This window comes from Aulostomus chinensis, chromosome 3 (assembly GCF_037954235.1).
Source record: "Aulostomus chinensis isolate RoL2024-O1b breed Wild chromosome 3, RoL_Achi_v1.0, whole genome shotgun sequence".
NCBI lineage: Eukaryota > Metazoa > Chordata > Actinopteri > Syngnathiformes > Aulostomidae > Aulostomus > Aulostomus chinensis.
In genome coordinates, this window is record NC_141322.1 from 14,223,268 (window position 1) to 14,243,971 (window position 20,704).

Genomic DNA, 20,704 nt, shown 5'->3' on the forward strand with positions numbered 1-20,704 from the left:
AATACATTATACATATTAAAAAAAAAAACCTTATGTGCATAAATTGTTTTTTGAATCAATGAGCTGCAAATATTATTATTGTTTTCATTAAAAGTGGAAGGGCTGTCCCAAATATTACACCTTTCAATTAAATCTTCCATTTTTCTGCAATGGGGGTCTCAATGTTTCCCGTACACTGATTTTATGTAGCGACCTACCGCATAAACACTGGCCGCCACAAAATGACTTGTTGTTTTTTTAATACTATCTGAGTCTGATAAAAGCTTATGTCATTGTCGAACTGCAGCGTCCAGCCACCTCCATCTCACTCACCCACACACTGATAGTCTGGCCTGCTGGTCACTTGTGAACATCAACCTCAGCTATCAGTAGTTTAAGGCTTGTTGTACCACTAGTACACATGGTACCCGTGCACAAAATACTGTGGTATTCACCAATCAAAATCCTTTGTACCATTTTGCAGTGCATGCACTCCCAAAGGGGCGTGGCTTCAACCAACTGACTTGACCAATCAAAACTGAGAGTCTTCATTAACATTTGGTTGACTATCAGAGGGCAGCCCTACAACATGGGAGCTGATGTGAGCATTTTATTTCAGAAAATGAAAAATTTGCCTTAATATCAAAACCATATTTCTCGGTTTGCAGAGATAATACAACACCATCATGGAAAAGGGTCAACTCTGCTGTTCATTTTGATATCTGGTATGTTGAGAGGCGACTGGACTGCTGGCATGATTGACAGATCCACCTCAAAATGTAGTGGTGGGTTCTTCTTTTGCCAATGCTATTGGATTCCATTAAGTTTAGTAATTCAAAAAAAAGCCTCTGTGTTTTTCAGAATCCAGAGAAACAAACTCACATGACCACATGATGAGATCACATGACCTGCTCTGCGGAGGTAATTACGTCTATGAGGACAGCCCGTACACAAACCTGTCGCAATAAAGACACAAGACCGTTCTCTGTGTTGTTGTTACCAAAGAGCATCCACAGCCTTTGGACAAACACAATAATCTGTTATTGTCATTTATCCCTTCAGCAAACCTGACACCAGCGAGTGCTTGTGTCCATTTTCATATACAGAGAATCAAACACACAAGCTCATACACCCCCTGTTTGGAGCTGGTGTTAAAATGTTGATTCAGGGCAACGTCGCGCACTAATTACGCTTCTCTAATCTGGCTGCTCACCTTTGTCTTCAGACCACCATGACATCCAAACACTGATACCTTTACATCTGCGCGAGGGGCAGGCAGAGGAATGTGTTGAACAATGGATGGTATTACTGCACACACGCTTGGATAATAATTTATGTCAAAAGTGAGTCATTGTTTGAACTTTTGTTTTGCATTTCTGTATCTGACCTGTGCTGGTGCATCGTCGTTCAACTGTAAGTGGCCATTTATTTCAGCTCAAATGGAATTTGCCACAGGTATGAGACAGAGGAGAGATAGGCAGGCAAAGGTAGAGAGGGCAGCAAAGGAGGCCTGAATGAATGAAGTGCTAGATTGGAAATTGAAGGAAGAGAAGGAGGGAGATGGACGCCAGCTCAAGATAGACCGTCTGTTTAATGCACAGTCCATACAGCCTCTTTATCGCTCGCTTTCAGTCCCCCTCTTTCTCACTCCCTCATCCACATGCAGGTCAGCTGTGAGCAAGTGAGGGGTGAAAAAAAGTGATAGAAAAAGGGACTGTGGCGGCGAATAAGGAAAGATAGAGCATCCTGCACTCTTCTGCCAATCAGTCTCTTCTGTTAAGCATTGCAGCGTGTGCTGCTTGCTGCAAAGCATGCAGGGGCCCTTCCGTTTAACTTGGCTATGTAAAAGGTTTTCTCAGAGGCCTGAGGAAGGCAAGTGCCAGGGACTAGATAAGGTCCCTGTCTGCCTGATGGGCCCTGCTGGAGGGAGGGAGGGAGCGATGGGGAAATGTGCTGGAGGGGGAGTCACGTCCCAGAGAGTGTGAACATTTACAGTGAATGCTTTTGAGCTAATGTCAGTGAATCCTTAATGAAAAGGAATATATTTGTGCCACATTACAGTCTTTGTTCATCAGTTTTCAGTGGGATTTTCATCCTCACTCCTCCTACATTCTGTGACTTTAGCCTCTCGTCCTCTCGTTCAGAAGTTCTCAACTTCTGTCCTTAAGCCCCTCGTACTTGAAGCACTGTTCTAGTTCATCTTCATCTCCAGTGCATTTTTACCCATCCTGAAAAATGTCCTCCAGTCTAAAACTTGTGCCTCACAAAGTCTTTTAACAAATAAGACCAAGTTCACCCTGCAAAAATCAAGCAACATTTATAAAAACCCTCTGGTCTTTTGGCTTTTACAGAGTGCAAAATATCAACAACGCATTAGTGTTGAGGTGGAGGGAACACAGGTCATAATTTCTTAAAAGCATCCAACAAACCATTTATATTTATTTTTGTTCGTTTTTGTGAGGAAAAAAAAACTATAGGGATGCTTGGGAAAAAAGGGGACATAGTGATGAGCAAAGCAGAGTACATTTGATTAGGCAGCTGAAGCTCTCAGACGAGGCTGCGAAACGTCTCTTGAGTGCTGCTCTATCAACAGCAAGTCGTGACTCATCAGCTGAAACTTTTCCATCCATTTCCATTTCCATTTTGACATTGCAGGTTTGACATTTTCAGCAAAAAGGACTGCTAGTGTCTCAGTGAGATTCTACCCTCGAAGGTGTGTGGATAAGAAAGTTATTTTCAGGCTTGTTTTGATGTTCCTGATGTGTGAAGACCTCTCCAGTGAAAGCCTTCAACATGTTTTTATCTCACTGGTGAGGTCTTATGTTATTACTGTCGAGATTTCAAAGAGTTAGTATCTTCCTCTCTCAACTTCCAGTTGTTAAAACTTGCGCATGATCAAGGTGAAACATAGCATTTTTCGGTTGAGTACCGGCTATTTGATTGTATGCTTGTTTGGAGGATGGAAACTTTCTTACCTTCTTCTCTAGAGTCTCAAGTTGATTTTTATAGAAGCTTGAAATGCTCTCCAGCTCTTTCTCTTTCCTCTCCAGCTGTCTGGCCTGAGGAAAAGAGAGGAGAACAGAATCAAAAACGTTGCATCGCAAATAAAAAACTGGCAGAAATTAGGTTTGTGGAAGGCTTTAATTTGATGAATTTCATCAATAGGGCTTGTGTGGACCGCGTAGACAAAATACTGCAGCTATTAAATGCATCTGCAATTGTAATTATATGATAGAAAGTATGAATGAAAGTAGCAACTCCTCCATTAGGCAGAACACACCACCCAACAAAGCTGAACCAGATTCGAAATAAGTAGTGACAGAACACATCACATCACTAGACTTGACAACAAACCGTCAAATACGGTTTTAAAACGGGCTGATTATGTCAGAAAATACCACAGTTTCATCACATAATGGAGGACGTTATTACGCAATTACTACTGTCAGTTTGCGGCATCACCCAAAAAAGCGTGGGTGACTACAGATGAAATTCAGTAAGATGAAGGAACTTAGGTTAAAGAACATTTCACTGGAGTTTTTTTTTGGAAGTGATCTGGATTTGATGATGTCATAGCACTTTGGTGGAGAGTATGACACAAAATATTCATGAAAATAGCTTTAAACCTGAAATGTGCTTATACTGTAGGATCCAACAGCAAAGATGAGCAAAAGTACAGTATGCAATGCTATAACTGTCAATTTCCATTCCACCATACACTGTGAAACTAGAATGCCTCTACTACACCCTCGAATTTAAATACTGCATTGGGTACACATGCCAGTTCTCCACTCCTGATTCTCATTCTCATATTATAAGAAGTGCTTTCACTGATGTGTCATAAATCAGCTGATGCTTTACAGCTTATTTCACATATGGACCGGCAATTCACCAAGAAAGAACCATCAGATATTACACAGCAGTGAACAGATAAAATATTAAATAGCTTCTTCTAATCACACAGTGATGACGTTTTTGAGGACTGCGCATGTTTTTCGTTTTCTAATAATTATTTTTTTTCAAATGAATTGTGTGTAACACAGTACATGGACACATCAAAACTTCACCATGTGTGAGAGAAACAAAAAATGATGGCTACTGGACAATACATTGGTCTGATATAACAGGACTTACAGAACTAGCTGGGTGGCATGAGACTGGCACAGTGGCAGCAGGGCTGGGCAGGGCCATGTTAGGATGAGGTGAAATGCTTTAATATGACCTCTGACCTCAGCTTTGACAGGCAGCAAGATGGCAGCATGGCTGTAGACAGTTTGGGCCATGGCAAAGCAGCATGCAAGCAGAGCAAGCTAGAGAAGGCAGATATCACACAGGTTTCTCTGTGAAAACAAGTAGCAGCTTCACCTCAGGTCAGTCATGCGCACCAACTCTGAATTATTAACAAAAGATTCACATTTGCTCAAATATTCCACTGAACATCTTCATAACAGAGCGACCTTATTTTTCGCATGACGATGCTTAAAATCATGACACGATTTTACAAAGGGAATGAAAAGGGAGTAGCACAGTAAAAGAAAGAGAGGGATAATGACAAGTTACAAAAGAGTGAGAGTGAAGGATAGTTAAAAGAGATGTGCATGATCCAAATAAAAGGCTGTTGATGATGTGCTGGTGTTTTTTGAGTGACAGGCTAACAGCTCTAAAGGAGTCCTTCATCACGTCAGCTCTTTGTTTTCACTCATTCACTGTGAATTACTTCTGCATCTCATTCTATCACAACCAGAATCATTAAATAGCAGTTTTCTCTTGGAACACTGACAACTGTCATCTAAAATTTTAGAATTAGTATGAATTAGTAATTTATACTACAGTCCCTTCCTACACAAATAAATACACAACGTGAAATGATCGATTTTCTTACTACTACTGATGAAGTGGCTTGTTTAATCATCCAGGCTTTAACGAATATACGCTTGGCCACTTCTGAACACGCTGGATCTAACCAATAAAGGCGATATATCGTTATCTTAATTTTCAATGAAAATTGACAGGATCTTTGTCAAATACAGCTGGTGTTTACTTTTGTCTGTAGAATATGACGTTTAAGCACCGAACACTTTATTCAAAACGGTATTCTGAAACACAGTCAGCTTTTCAGAAATATTTCACTTTCCTGCAATGTGAAAACTGCAGAAGATCATATTGCAGATTAATTTCTAGAAACTGAACAGCCCTAACACACACACACACACACACACACACACACACACACACACACACACACACACACACACACGCACACACACGCACACAGTTATTTCATGATGTTCGGTAACTGATGACAGTACACACACTGAGATTATGCTAAAGATAAAATCAGCTGATCTATTGATCTTCTGTCCTCTCAGCTGATACATTGGACAGGAGCGCACACACACACACACACACACACACACAGGCATTGCACTCACTGTAATCCAATCTTATCCAAACTTAACAGGCATCCCCAAAGAGCACATCTGCAAATCCCTGTGCTGTGCCTGCTGCACTTTTCTTTATACAGCGTCTGTTTGATGGTGAAGGGCTGCCAGTGTATACGTGTTTGTGTGTAAAATCACCTCTGCCAGCAGCACAGATGATATGTAATTTTCTAGCTGAATACCTCCTAAAGTGTTGTTGTGTGTGGAATGGTGGTGGAAGCACGCTCGCAGCCTCGCTTTAATGCACAATGAAAACATGACATTTGAATAGGGACGAGAGTGAGTGAGTGAGTGAGAAAAAGAAAGAGGTGGTGAGAAAGTTGGTTTTTTTTTTCTTTTTTTTTTTTTAGGAGGCACTAGCTTTGGTAGTGTTGCTTACCCAGGCATCCAAATCTGCTGGCTAGGAGAGAAAGAGGGAACAGGGATGGGGGAGACAGTAGAAGGTAGAGGAAAGGCAAAGAAGAAGAGCATTAAAGACAGCAAAGATGCTGCTGAACATTCAGGTGGGAGGAAAAGAGGAGAGTACAGGAAATTCCCTATAAAAGCAACGGTGAGGGAACAAGGTCAGTACAGACTTTAAACACTACTGGACAATAAGGCTGATACACGACCCTGATTGACAGGTTGTCGTGGTAACCAGTTGTCAATCCAAATGTAGCCATGCCCTAAATCATCCCTTGTTTTATCATCCTTTTGACTCTGAATGGAACCATAACTTACAACATGAATGTGATGCTGTATTGAAATGAAAGATTAAGACCATAAACTCATCAGGAAAATGTTTGATGAATTAATAAACCAAGAAAGATGAAGTCCTGCCCCAAGTATCGAACAGTTCTGACAGTTGTTCATCTGGCAGATGTCTGTTGGAGGAGGGGCTACATGAATTGTTGTTTGGGTTTTTTTGGATAACGTTGAAAACACGCATCCTGTAGAAGGAGTTGTTCAGTGTGTCAGCAGTATGACAGAGACAAAAAAATATGACTCGTAGAAGTTTCCAAAAAATATTTCAATAATTTCATTCTGGTACTGTGTAGAGTCATTACATCATTTCACACAATAATGGTCTCCTGTTTTGAAACAGCAACACTTGCACTTAGTAAAAAATATTTAATAACCTCACTCTTACATCAAATTACCATCCACATTAAACCTCTGGTTAGAAGCCCATGTACGCAAACTCTTGATTTGAATAAATACAGTTTTGGAATAAAAGAAAGCATTTGGTTATGATTTTCTCCTCCTTGTACGCGAATTCATACCATATCAATACAAACAACTAATGAAAATTAACAATAATTCAGCACACGGACGCTGCGAGGACAAATAAGAGTCACATTTGTGTAATAGTAGGAATCAAAGCCTGAATTCCAGCATTTATGAAGGGATTCAGAGGAAATTTCTAAAGACTGATACATACAGTTAACAAAAATGTATTGTCAAAATAGGCATGCATATACCCAAATAATATAATGAAAATAATGAAAAAATATAATATACTGCTTCCCTCTGGTCAAAAGCACCCAACCTCTGGCTTTTTTCTGCGAAGGGAACAAGTTTAATCCGCAGTAATTCAAATGACTGCAACAGATTATTAGTTAGTTATTATATCATTATTATTAGTAGTAGTAGTACTAGTAGTATTAGCTCTGGTTCATTGTCACCACCCACGTATGACGAGCGGTTAGGACGAATCACGCAGTTGCCTCTCACGCAAGAGGCCACTTCAGTTCTGAACTGAAGGCAAAACATCGTCAAGCAAACAGAAACTAGTCCAGTTGACTAGTTGAGGGCATGTGACAAAGACACCAAAGAGACCTGGATGCCTGAAAACATTCAAGATCATGCAGCTTGCTGTTACACCGGCGTAAAGAAGCCTGATGCTATTTGAACATTGATCACTTCTTTCCATTGCATAGATAAAATGGGATGGCAGAGGTGATGAATCAGGGGAAAAGAGAAGAAAGCAACCCCTTTTCTACTGACTTACATGACCTGATCCATCTGCTTTTATTAGCAGGTTTATTCAGGTAGTAGGGAAAGGTGTTAGATTGGGACTGTTATTGCTGTTGTGGTCTTTAGTCTAACATTGATCTTAGGCCATCAATGTTATTCTATCATGTTCGTATTCATTCTTAAAACATTCTCAAATGTCTCATGGTGCCTGGGTTCCTACTCTCAAGCTCTCAGATGGCTTATCAGAGTGTCCCATCTCACATAGCTCCTCTACCAAATGTACTGGTTTACAACTTCATAGATATTTTGTGAATAAACTGACCTGACTGACTGAAGATGAGTTAAAACCAAGTTGTTGTTTTTTTCCGGTTGCATGCATATGTAAGATGTAGTCCACCTTTAGCACCGTCATCACATTGAGAGAATGTCTTCCTACACACCGAAGATGCTGTGGGTGTGAGTCTGACACATGAGTCAACCTTTGTTTTGGGGTTGAAAGGCAGCATTGGCACCTCCATCAGTACAGGATGATATAGTTTGTGTCTCTGGAGTTAGAGAGACCAGGAACTCAGGTGGCTAAAGGTTAAGATGCAAATAACTGCTGATTTGACTCCCACTGTACCACCTCTTGTACAGCAGGGTTTTTCGGGAATGGTCTACGCCTTTGCAAAAGGCCTGAACGGTGTTTTCAAATCATTGTTGAGTATATCCTCAAGTGCAAATATTGTTTTCATAATATTCAAATGACACACCAACGCAATGAATACTTGACACAAATGTTCTGGAAATATAATCATTAAAAGCAATTCTTTCAAAGAGCAGTTGTACTTGTGCTGTAGTACAACCGCTTTAAGTGTTTATTTTCTGTTTGCATATTAATATTTAAAAGCCAGCTATGTTTGGAACGTATGTGTTTATTGCCGGTTTTACAGCTTAAGTATCTGTTTTTAATATGGTAATTTATAGACCGAAGTCTCGTCGTAGCAGCCATAAAAGAGTTGTGTGAAGGCATATGCTAGATTACAATACGTTACGATACATTTATCACCAAATAATCAAATAAGCCTTAATTAGAGCATTATATTTGGATGTGCCAAGCCTGGCCCACTCAGACCAAGTGCTCCCAGGGCAGATTTAGACACTCAACACAAAGGGACAGTGGAGTGTAGCTCTAATGGTGCCATGCCTCATAAAAATACCATTGCGCTAAATGTAAACCCACAGAACTGTAAAGCGAGAGAGAGAGAGAGAGAGAGAGAGAGAGAGAGAGAGAGAGAGAGAGTGAGTGAGTGAATGTGTGTGTGTGTTGAGTAATCTGTGTTGCTGATACAGCCAATGCCATCTGTTTAACCTCCCAGCTCCTCGGTGGCTGGCCCTGAACTGAATATGTGTGTGTATGTGTGTGTGTGTGTGTGTGTGTGTGTGTGTGTGTGTGAGAGAGTGTGTGTGAGGACTCTCACAGCGTGTTCACAGGAGAGTGGAACCCCCATTTCCATAGCTGACAGACTTTAGAGGTAAAGAGCCTTGTTGCAGACAAACACACACCCAAGCAGTTTGTTGAAGTTCATGGACCGTCACGGGTGTCGGCATGTCAGGTTTATCCACATGTTTTTTCTGTTGTTGTTGTTATTTTTTTTTGTAGTTGTGAACTCCCTGGTGACCAGCAGTCAGGAGCCTGAGTCCAGGTCAACTGGGTCAACTAAAGTAGTGAGAAATGAAGCATTTCAAACACAACACACTCACAATCAGCAGAGTTTTTACTTAGAGTACAACAGCATAACTAAACTATAGAGCCCTCAGCCAATCACATACCGCGGCCGAGACCAACTTTTGGTCCCTTTTGTGGAAAGGTCTCATTACAGACCTCACAACCCAATTCCTTTACTCCCTCTATGCCCCTCCGAGGAATCTGGTGCAAATCCGCCTCATAGTTTTTAACCTACCCCTCATTCTGTTGTTCCTCAGTTTCTTCCTCTTTTGTCCTAATATATTCTGCGGGGACTTCTGTTGTTACGGTCACCATGACAGCCAATTAGCTTTAATATAGTTGTTCCTGCTGTAATCAATAGGACTGGAGAGTTGCTGTTTACATGCTTTCAGGAATAGAAGTAGTTGTATCAAAACAAAAAGTGAAAATAGATGAGGGTGCTCTTGATAAGAGTGGGTGCAGAATACATTTGTTAAAAGGAATAACATTTTTTGAACGGGTGTGACAGAAGAAATGAGAGAACGAGCAAACTAAAACGTGTAGGTCCTGGTTTGTCCATTCTGGACTACCGTAGGTGCAACAGGGTAGATGTCACAGAGGAGAACCTGTTCCCTGTATAGAAATAAAGCACCCATTGTAAATGAAAAAAAACACAACAAGCCTCATTTTCAGGTGGTTCCATACTGATGAAAACCTGGTTATGGATATGACATTTGATTTCTCTCAAAAAGACCCTACTAAATTTGACAAACTGCTCTTTTAATAGATCTAAAGACACTAGATTTTTCATGCTCGTCTGAATCATGTTTTCTGCGGTTGCATCATGAAGGCCAGCAGCTGCACTGGCTCAGCGACACTTTTCATGCTTGATTCAGACTTGAAACGTCAAACGTCTGTCAACACGCAGTGTACGCCAGTGACGAGATGAGACCTTTGGGTTGAAAACACCACCTCACATGGTGAGAGACACTTGCAAAATCAATTATCTAAATACTAAATTATGCAAATGCTATAATTGAATAAATCTATGTGTTAACAGAGAAAGGATTTTTGGAGGGGAGTCAGGAGTGCAGAGGGAGAGAGAGAGAGAGATGAGGAAAGAAGGCTAAAAGGATGATTAGCTTAGTGAATGTCACGAGTAGACAGTTTGTGCAGTCAAACTCCTGATTTGGCTTTTTAATTGGGGAGAGAGAGAAAGCAAGAACGACGGCAACACGAACACACTAATTCACTGACAGCTTTCCTCCTGTGACATGGAATGAGTGCATTAAACAATATGATCAGCAGTAAACTCCAACGGTAGAGCTGAGTGCTTTCATCCTGAAGCTTGTTAGCTTGATGCTGGGCTAAAACTGTGTTGCATGGATTGGCCGTCAAAAGACACACCAATCGTTAGCGAAGCGTATGAATTCACACACACACACACACACACTTGACTTGTGTTCAATGATCGACGCTGTTCAGTTTTAGCACTTCAAAAGAATGACATGATTTCATAATGTGCAGGGTAGATTGTTGTGGGACAGCGGGATACGTGATTAATTACAGGTTCGAGGTAAATATCGTTCTCGTTTCTAGAATCCCTCTGAGACTGATTAATCAAAGATAGTGGAATGCTGCAGCTTGTCTAAGTACGTCACCATCCTGCCTCCCAGTGACTGGTTTAACGTGTGTGTTCTGACAAGTCACAGTAAAGATTTTGTAAAAGAAGTCAGGCACAATACAGGAACAAGTGTGTTGTCAATAGAACTGGTTCAAAAGGTTTTGAGGATTTAAGATGCCTTATTCCCATTTTGCACAATGAGCTTCCACTGAAATGCCAACCTTATGCTGATGTGCAATGCATCCTGGTACATGAAGGCACAGATCTGCATGCGGGAGCCAATTATAGCTCAGCCAATTTTAGTGCACACCAAGGAATGTTTTGCCTGAATTGACTTTATAAAGACTTATTGGCCAAGCACATAAAACTAGGCTCATTTATTATAAGCTATACTTTGTCTCAAGGCCAGCAACAAACAATTCATTTCAATGTCTGGAAACTTTTTATTGTTTTTTTTGCAACTTCTTTTATGTCCATAATGAAATGCCACAATATAGGCAAACACAGGGGGCGGCATGGCTAAGAGGTAGAGTGGCCATCTAGCAAACAAAGGGTTGCTGGTGCAACCGAAGTGTCCTTGAGCAAGATACTGAACCTCTAATTGCTCCTGATGGCCCTGTGATGGACTGGTGACCCATCCAGGGTGAACCCCGCCTCTCACCCAGTGTCAGATGGAATAGCCCCCCTGCTACCCTGACATATAAGCGGTACAGAAAATGGATGGATGGACAGATGGATTGATGGTCAAATACGCCCATCATGCTTTCCCAGGTTCCATTGTGACGTTGTCAAGCTGTTCAATTTGTCCAGTCAACAATAAAAAGTACCAAATTATTCAACGTCCAGAGAGAAAAGAGAACATCCACATCAAAAAACATGAAAAAGTCACATTGGATGAGCTTGAAAGAAAATACTTTTTTTCTTTCCGCACTTCCACTTCAAATGCACAGTCTGTATCAGACAAACAGAATAGCAGTTTAAAAATGTGTCAAATCATCACACACCTGTTAGTGATGCGCGCACACACACACACCTGCATGCATTCACAAAATGAATTCACACATATACGTGCACATACTGTGAGTGACAAGAATACTAGATGCAGGAACTAGCTCTGCTTGCTCATTAAATGTGTTCTCGTTACAAAGCTGGGACAGGTTAAATGAATTAACACTTAATCATCAGTCTGGAGGGTTAGAGTGAAACTATGACACAGGGAGGACAAGCAGATAGAAGATGGAGAGAGACAGAGAGAGAAAGAGAGAGAGAGGGCGATGTCAGTTGACTAAGAGAAGGCTGGAAATGGATGGATGGTGGAAATGAGAGAAGATAAGACAAAACAAGTACAGCAGTAAGAAAGAGAGAGTGAGAGTAATGGAGAGAGAGGAACAATAACCTCAGGTGATTTCTCTCCTCTCCGCTCATTCGCTATAATTGAAGGGTTTTTTTCATTCATTTTAAATAAAGTCGTTCTCTGCCAAATTCAACTTGTGTGGTGAGTCAGCGTCTCCACTAATGAATGTCAACAAGCTTCCTGACTGAAGACAGTTTGGAGGAACTGATGATGAAGCCATTAAAACACATCTACAGTGCAAATCCTTAATCTGGACCATCTTTTCATTTTGACTACACTCACTTGGAATCTTTACGTATCAGAAACACTGTTGGGGGAAAAAAAAATCATTACAAAATTCCCAACCAAGACAAAAAAAAACCCTTTCTAAATGCTCTGCTTCACTTAAATTACATTCATCCCTGGCAAATAGAGCTGCACGATTTAGACGAACTGCCAATGCGATTATTTTGACTGATTTTGAAATATGTTTTCTTTGTCAGGACATTATGATGTGAAAATGCACCTTGGCAGTGCCACAGTATTTAGTTTAATATGGTATTTTGACACGTTAATAAAAAAATTAGCCTTCGACAAATAGAACGGCTTCCTGCAATTTCAAAACTGCAGTAAGACACATGGTGTGATGTGAATTCGTCTTCATTTCAATTAATTGTGTAGCACTACTGGCAAAATAAATAAAAAAAATGCAATCAATTTTTAAAATGGAGCAATTATTCAGTTACTTCATCTGAGTTGATATTTGCATCTTCAGGAAAAATTGGGATTGTAAATTTGATGACTTCAAAAAGAAATTACATAATCTTAGTTGAGTGTGTCCACTTGTGGATGCTGTCCGGGGTTTTGTTAGGCCAGGTTGCCAGAGTGAGGGATGTTCATTTAAAGGCTCACATTTGTGCAGGGTGCTTTTTTCATTTAAGAGTTCTCTAGTATGGTTTAGTGGATGATTACACTACTCTTCAGATACAAATTAAGCAAAAAATAATTGCAACAAATTGTGATATTGATTGAATATTTTCAGAGAATTGCAATTCTAAGAAAATATTGCAATTTTAAATCGAATCCGCACAGGCTTGTCTTAATCGTGTGCGATTGGGAGATAAGTGTGTTGTCCCAGTTCTGTCAGACATGTAATGGAGGTTGATGCAATACAAAATCCTGCACAAGTAGAAAACAAGGCATTATTAATCGAGATTTTGTGTCTTCCAGCAGGACCTAGACACCAACAGTGTGTATTTCTTGACTTGTTTAAGGTGTGCTGTATACTTGCATGTGATTACGGACATGCTTTTCTGACAAATCACATGATATGATTGATTCCATAAGTGAAGCACAGATCAAACGTTCAGACATCGTTATCCTAAAATGAACTGCAGCAGACACTCTTGACTTTCTAACCTCCACCAGGGAGCTTTTGTTTTCACCCACATCTGTGTGGACTGGGAGAATGTTCACTGCACTTGGTGGAGGAGGAGGAGGATGTTGTATGAGTCCAAGAGGACCTCTGTTACATCTCTGGACAGGATCTGTTTACATACAGAAAACAGCACATTCTGGTGCCTTTGCAGAGGTCTGTCCTTTACAGACTGTCACTCTAGTTTTATACTGATGAATGCATTTTTAATAGACAGACATGTGCATTGAGGGTCAGACTCTTGCTTTGTTCCAGCATGCAACATTGTTTCGCCTTGTTATATGAGAGGAAGCATCTGGGAAACATTAATTTTCATCTGGATAATAAGTCTTGTCCAGCTGTCTCATTACATCACGGCTGCTCTCTGATGGGAGAAGAATTCCACTCCTACACATTTGTCCTTTGAACCAACAGGATTTGTGCAAGGCGCTCCCTCCTCTCTCGCTGCTCGACACAGATCAAAATCTCCTCAGTCGGTGAGCGCTCCACTCATCAGCAATTACCATCGCTTGAAACGATGGGGGGAGTACTGTACATGTGTGGAGATGCGTGTGTCTGACCGAGTGTGAGCGTGCACAAAGGGCTTAGCTGCATTAACATGCAGAAAAGATGTCTCGTCTGTCTTTTCAGCCGCTGATAACTGGTTTAGCCAAGTGTGAACGTGTGTCTGAACTGCTGCTATATTTTACATTGCTGCTTTCTACGACAATGACATTTAGAGAGGCTTAAACCTTTTTCACTCTACTAACCTTTTTAAACATGTACTTATATCTATCCTCTTGCATTTCGCCAGTCTTTTTCTTCTCTAGCTCTGCTGCATCAGACACCCATTCTCTTCTCCCTCTCTTCCCTCCTGTCCTCTGCAAAACAAGCAGCGATAGCTACAGCTGGATGGCTGGAGGAGGCAGCTCTTCCCTCTGCCTATCACCTCTTTTTGCTCATCCCTGACTAAAAATACCATGACTGCAATGCTCTTGGCTGATTCGGATTTCCTATTTTTATCCCTTTCTGATTTTGCCAGATTTTGATTTCTTTCTTTCCAACAAATACAGCCCCATTGACAGCATATAAAACATTACTTTTGTAACCTCTAATCACTAAATGAGGTTATAGGTTCTCTAACTAAACAAAACAAAAAACAATGTGTAAAAGGTTAATGGGCAGCATTCAGTTCAGAATCAGCTGTCCTGGCCGTTGGTGCTCTAGCACGTGCTTCATACCGGGATCGAGTCTTTACTCGCATCTTTTCACCATACGGAGGTCCACCAGAGGCACGTCACACATCGGAGGATCACACTGTTCATCCCAGTTCCTCTGTACATGCTGACCAGCAAGGAGGTGCTAGTGCCGTAACCAGGACACACACCCTCACACTCCAGCAGAGATGACTAACTGTGTCTGTACAGACAACTAACCCAGCCAGAATCAACACAGGGAATTGAACCAGCAGGTCCCTTGTGGGTAGACGACATGATTTCTGAGTGAGGGGGGTAAAAGAAAACAGGTTCAACAGATCAACGTATCAACCCACCCAGTGTTCATTTATGTACACCAAATATTTTCCTTTCCAACAACAAAATTCACCAGGTTGCAGCTGTAAATGAAGCTGCTCTGCCTTTGCTAGCATTTTCAAGGTAAATTTGCTTTTTGAACATTTGTGTCTATGTTGAGCTCATGCATATTTTTATTTGTGCCATTTTTGACACACTCACGGTGAGGGAGCTGCAGATATGCTAGTGTGTGTGAGGTGACGGCGCTAGTGTATGTGGTGCTGTCTATGCTTATAAAACCCAGAAACCAGTCCGGAGCAGATATACTGAGTCAGTCTTTGATCACGGCGGATTAAGCTGAAAACACCAGCTGATGGATGGGTGCATCTCTATCCCTGAACTCTCTTGCCTGACACTCCATGCTCTTGCTTCAGTCTAGTCTACTCAGTCGTCTCTAGCTGCTATCATAAAGATGCATTTCGGATGCTCCCAGACTACATCCATATCTGTCCTGGTGTGTTTGAATGTTCTTGAAACCACTACACCAGACATGAGGAACAGACACTTGTAGAATATCAGAGGATGCTTATTGTTGTATGGTATCACTCCGGTCCCACCTCTTCTGCTCTACAATAACGTGCTGAAAAGCTATGGATTGTTATTGTAGACATGGGTTGTTTCTTTTGGTCAAGAGGCAAAAATACACCAACAGATTATTTTGGGATTGCCTGAGGATGGCTGAACCAACATGTCCATCTGGTGCTGGAAGGCAAACATCCAAAGCATCTGAAGTCATCTGAGCAGACAGAGCAACATAACCACAGGCTGGTTCAGTGAGGAGACGCTGGGCTGGTCATGTTCTACTTGCTATCAAATCACAAGTCTGATGTGTGATGGTGCCTTCCAATACACTGCTGATTTAACGCCGTATGTAATTGCGGAGATAAAGGACACAAGAAAAGAACGGTGTGGAAATTAGGAATGAGCTAAAAAACAACAACAAAAACAACAACTATCAATTGCAGAGAATTCCAGCTTATGATCATGAACAAATATCTTTAACTTACCTAGGGGTGTGCTGGGCAGCAAGAACATCTTGTAATTGAAAGGCCTGTGTGTGTGTATACATGGTAGCAGGGCAGTATGTGGCATCGTGTGCTGTGGTCTGAGTGTTTGGTCTTTTCACCCTGCTTTTCATCATCTCTCTTGGACAGTGTCAGATGCATCACTCTGAGTCATCACTCACACACACAGGCACAGACGCGCGCACGCACACACACACGCACACACACACACACACACACACACACACACACACACACACACACACAAAGGACAAGCACTGACAGATTGAAAGGGGAAAGATTTAAAGATGAGAGAAATCAAATGTGGGGGGACATATTATCAAGGAGCACATGTTGCTGTGCAGAGCAACGTCCCTCCTAATTTTTTTTAATCCCATAAGGAACTTTAAATGCTTCAACAATGCCATCTAGTGACTGACTGAAGCGAAACATTTTGTAGAGGAGAATGCAGCTGAAGGTAAAATGTGAGGAACAAGGTGTGTCTGACCACCAATCATTGCATCACGGTGCATCCAATTCCTACTTAATGAGCAGAGCCTGACGCTGACATGTACCAGTCAACATGAAACGACAGAGGCACCTGATATGCTGTTAAGTGCCCACACAACAGTCTGGCTCGGGTGTTAAAAGGAAAGGAGGTGTGAGAGAAGAGGGACATCAGAATGACCAAATGAGCACTCGTCATGTCTCACAACACTCGCATATCAAGAAACACATTTACACTGGGATAATATATACTTTTTTCATCTGTGAGAGCCTGCAGCCTGCATTAAAAGATGAATTATGCAAACCAGTTTTGGCTTCTTATCTCATTTGCATTATGTTAAATTTAAACTATGAGAAATTATGGCAGACAACATCCAAGAGTAGAACTTTGATATGTTCGTAGGAGTCAAGGGAATATATGCCTCCTGGGTTTTAATCAGCTACGTTGAAAGGAACCCCGATTAAGGTGGTACCCACACCGAATCATCTATTTTACACTCTGAAATTAATATAAAAATAGCACCAGGGATAATGTTCTTGGACTACAAAGGCTAGAGGTGTAAGGAATTAATGCAACTGAATTTCAATTTACTGATGCATGTGTTATCACTGTGATACATACAGTTTTGTTAATCCCCCCAAAATCTGTATCCTCTACAAATGAACGGGTCTTTTGTGTTTGCCCCACCAGTATTCAGTGAAGACCTGCTCCTTCTCAAGGTCTGATTGGCTCTGACCCTGATCCATTCACCTCCATCTAGCCAGTCAGAGGCAGATGAGCAGGCCTGCAGAGGGGTTTTCTGTGTGTGTGTGTGTGCGTGTGTGTGTGTGGTGGTGGTGGTGGTGATGGGGGGACGACCAGGAGGGCGTTGGACAAAAATAAGGTCTTTTAACATTCACTGTGTTGGCTAACGTCCTTAAATATGGATAAACAACACAACCACAGTTCAGACTGTCAAAACCACCTCACCCAGGACTTCCAGTACGGTTTCTGACACACTATAATTAATTTTAGTAGTGCTAGCCTAGCCACAAGCAGTGCTAGCACCATCTGTTGAGGTAGAGGGGCTTTACTTCAGTAGTCTATAAATAAGTGAATCCCATATTAATAAACCTGACTAACAACTATTTCACAAAAAAAAAACCTCCATTACAGTTTATTAGACTGATATTTGCTAAGTTGTATTTTTACTCAACCAAATCTCACATCATTTTTAAATAATAATGTAAATATACTGCGAAATGTAGGGGCTGGGATTTTAATACAATTTTGTCACACAAAAAAATATCATTATCTTTCAGTGGTAATGTACAGCCCTTCTCTACAATGTCTGAATTAAGCAGTGCAAAACAAGAACACAAAACAAGCACTTCTCATATCACTACTGACTTCAAGTGTCGATTAAAGTGAAGATTTTTGTCATTCGTACATAGTTTTACATGAATAGTCTTTATTCATATCTCAGATATGACAGAACCTTTACAGAGAGAGACAATAATATTTTATATATGAGAGAAAGAGAGAACAATCATAGGTTGAAGTTGTTATGACTGACAGGAAGAAGAGTGCACCGCTGATGGATTTTACCATTTATTTGGCTGCTGATATTATTAAATGACCATTGTGAGACACATTCGACATTCAGCAGTCCAGCCACTGATGCATTTGTGGATCTCTTTCATCAAATTAGACAGCGAACTCTGCCGCCAATTTTATAGTCGTTAAGATGCAGCTCATTTAATCATGTAACATTTTACTGCATTCATTTACTCATTAGTTGCCATGACTGCAGTTGGTATCAAGCACTAAAAATATGATAAGTGTTGGTCAGTAATTTTACTGTGTTTCTGTTTGTCCCTGTTACAATAAAAAAAGAGAAAAAAATTCTTTGGGCATAAAAGAATCTTGAAACAATATCAAATCTGCTTTTCCCGCAGTATTTTATTAAATGGTACTAAAACATTTTATTTTCTTTGTCCTTTTTGATTCATGTTGGATCAACCTGTTGAACTGCAATCAGGCCCCATGATGAGTTGCATGTCTCAAAAGAGGTTTATGGTTGTGGCAGAAGCTCGGGTTGACATCACGTCAGGTACACAAGTCTTTTTCCACAAAGGAACATATAAATATGCCACACATTGAGTCAGACTTACATTTTCTTCATGTCTTTTTCATTGACTCCTTCTGGTAAACATCATATTTTCAAGTATTTGTTTTGATGCTATTACTCGATGCTTTAATTTCTTTGCATAGTTGTTGTGTTATGATTTTGTTGGGTTAAAACAGTCAAGACTGTTGTAAAGGCTTCAAAGAACACCAGAACTTCCTACAATGACTCACAACACAATGTCATGACTCTAAATGTGACACTGATTATCTACAGCTTGGCAAAGTCTGCTCCTGTATGGAGATTTGGGGTCTACAGAGTCACAACAAGCACAATTCCTCAAATCTGCATTTAGTTGTGATGCACACATCCCCAGCTATGGACTAGAGTGGCTAATAAGCTAGCAAATGAGACCTTTTTCTTCCTGAGTGTTTGTCTTGTTGCTTATTCAATAATCTAAGGTGACGTATAAGAACTGTGATCATGCTTGCAAGTTGGATAAAAAGGAACTTCAGCACGAAAGCTAACAGGGACGTTGTTGTGTAGCAGCAACTAAATAGCTCAGAGTGACCACATGATCCAACGAACATCAAAGTTACTGCTTTACGATTTCGAAAGATTTCATTTGTTCTATCAAAATGAGCTGCTCAGCTACGTGATGATTAATTATGTTTCACAGAGTAAACGTTTAAACAACCAAGAGCTATCATGAAACCAAAGAACCTTTTGTCTAAGAGGAGATATAAATGGTAACGCGGGAAACAAAAAATCCTATTTAATTTCAATCTAACTTTAAATGACAAAGAGCAATCGCATTAACTGATAAAGAAAGCTAACAATTGTTCACATCCCATGTCAGAAAAGGACTTTGGAGACATTTAAACAACAAAGTACGAAAGTACAAAGCAGGCTTTTAACACCTAGCAACTGTAAACCCTCACAATGAAAGCACTGCTCTACTCTAAATATAGGACATAGCACAATAGTCAGTTTTCATCTGCTAATCATGCTACATGCTGCTATAATCATGCTACTTTTTATGTCCGTCTTTTTTAATGTTAACTGCAATTTTTGTCACAAATCCTTGAATGAAAACATTGCTGGTTTAACTGTCCATTGCTGATGTATTGATATAAAAGAAGACCGTGAATATAAAACCGGCAACTCAACTGGGAGGTAACAAATATTCATCAGTGACACACACGCCTACACACATTCACCCACCCAAACACACACACACACACACGCACAGCTAGTAACATTCACTTCTCTCACCTGCCTACAAAGCTTCTCAATGTCAGTAGCAGATCCTGCTTATTGTGTGTGTGTGCACGCATGATAGTTGTCTGTGCATACTAATCGTATTTTATTTGCAGCAAGAATGACACCTCTGAAGCACGCAGAATAGTTGGGGGAGGACAGCGAACACAGTAGGTGTTAATGAAAGAACGCAGAGCAGGAGAATCGACGAGGTGTTAATGCATCTTGTCATCTGTTGTGTGTCTTCACTAAAGGTGTAACTGTTAGGAGCTAAATATACTTTCACTACAAGGTAGGATGGCAGCTTGGAAAAGCAAAGTTGTGTATGCTTTTGAGTAGGTCAACTGAAAACTTTCACGTTCAATCAGCATAAGCACATTGTGGAGGGCTGATTTTACCTCACGTGTTTAGAGCAGCTCCGTAAACAGGTCAAAAGAAGGCTGGAGAAAAGAAGAGGGATCTGTGAGTCCATCCCTGACCTGCCATTGTTTGGTCTGGATGAGGTCGAAGTAAAATACAGAATGTATTTAAAAAAGAACATATTGAAGTGACTTGCAAATACATGAATTAAAAGATAAAGTAAATAAAAACTCAAACAGATGAACGCAAATCATGCAACACTGAAAACTATGCTTTGCAACTGATTCTCGCTGTCTAAGAAAAACATCCCTTAAAGGAGGGGTAGGCTCCCAGATTTCTGTGTACTTTTTGTTATAATCCGTGAATTTGTCATAATGCCTCGATGGTAATCAATAAACCATGATGTTTAAAAAGGAAGCATCAAAATCCCTCATCCATAAGAGTTGCAGGGCCAAATTTA

General features: G+C 40.6%; 1 protein-coding gene across 4 annotated transcripts in view; it reads right to left on the bottom strand.

The window, feature by feature from the left end:
• Positions 1 to 20,704, bottom strand: part of chchd6b (coiled-coil-helix-coiled-coil-helix domain containing 6b) — a 65,475-nt gene that overhangs the window by 35,509 nt on the left and 9,262 nt on the right. For 2 of the 4 annotated variants that reach the window (XM_086198831.1, XM_086198829.1), the window contains 2 exons: positions 5,800 to 5,820; positions 2,955 to 3,038 (listed from right to left, as the gene is read on the bottom strand). In XM_086198831.1, the coding sequence (XP_086054957.1) occupies positions 2,955 to 3,038; positions 5,800 to 5,820 (105 nt within the window). Of the gene's footprint in view, positions 1 to 2,954; positions 3,039 to 4,113; positions 4,290 to 5,799; positions 5,821 to 20,704 lie in introns of all 4 variants that reach the window. The other 2 variants (XR_015112068.1, XM_086198830.1) reach the window with 2 other exon arrangements.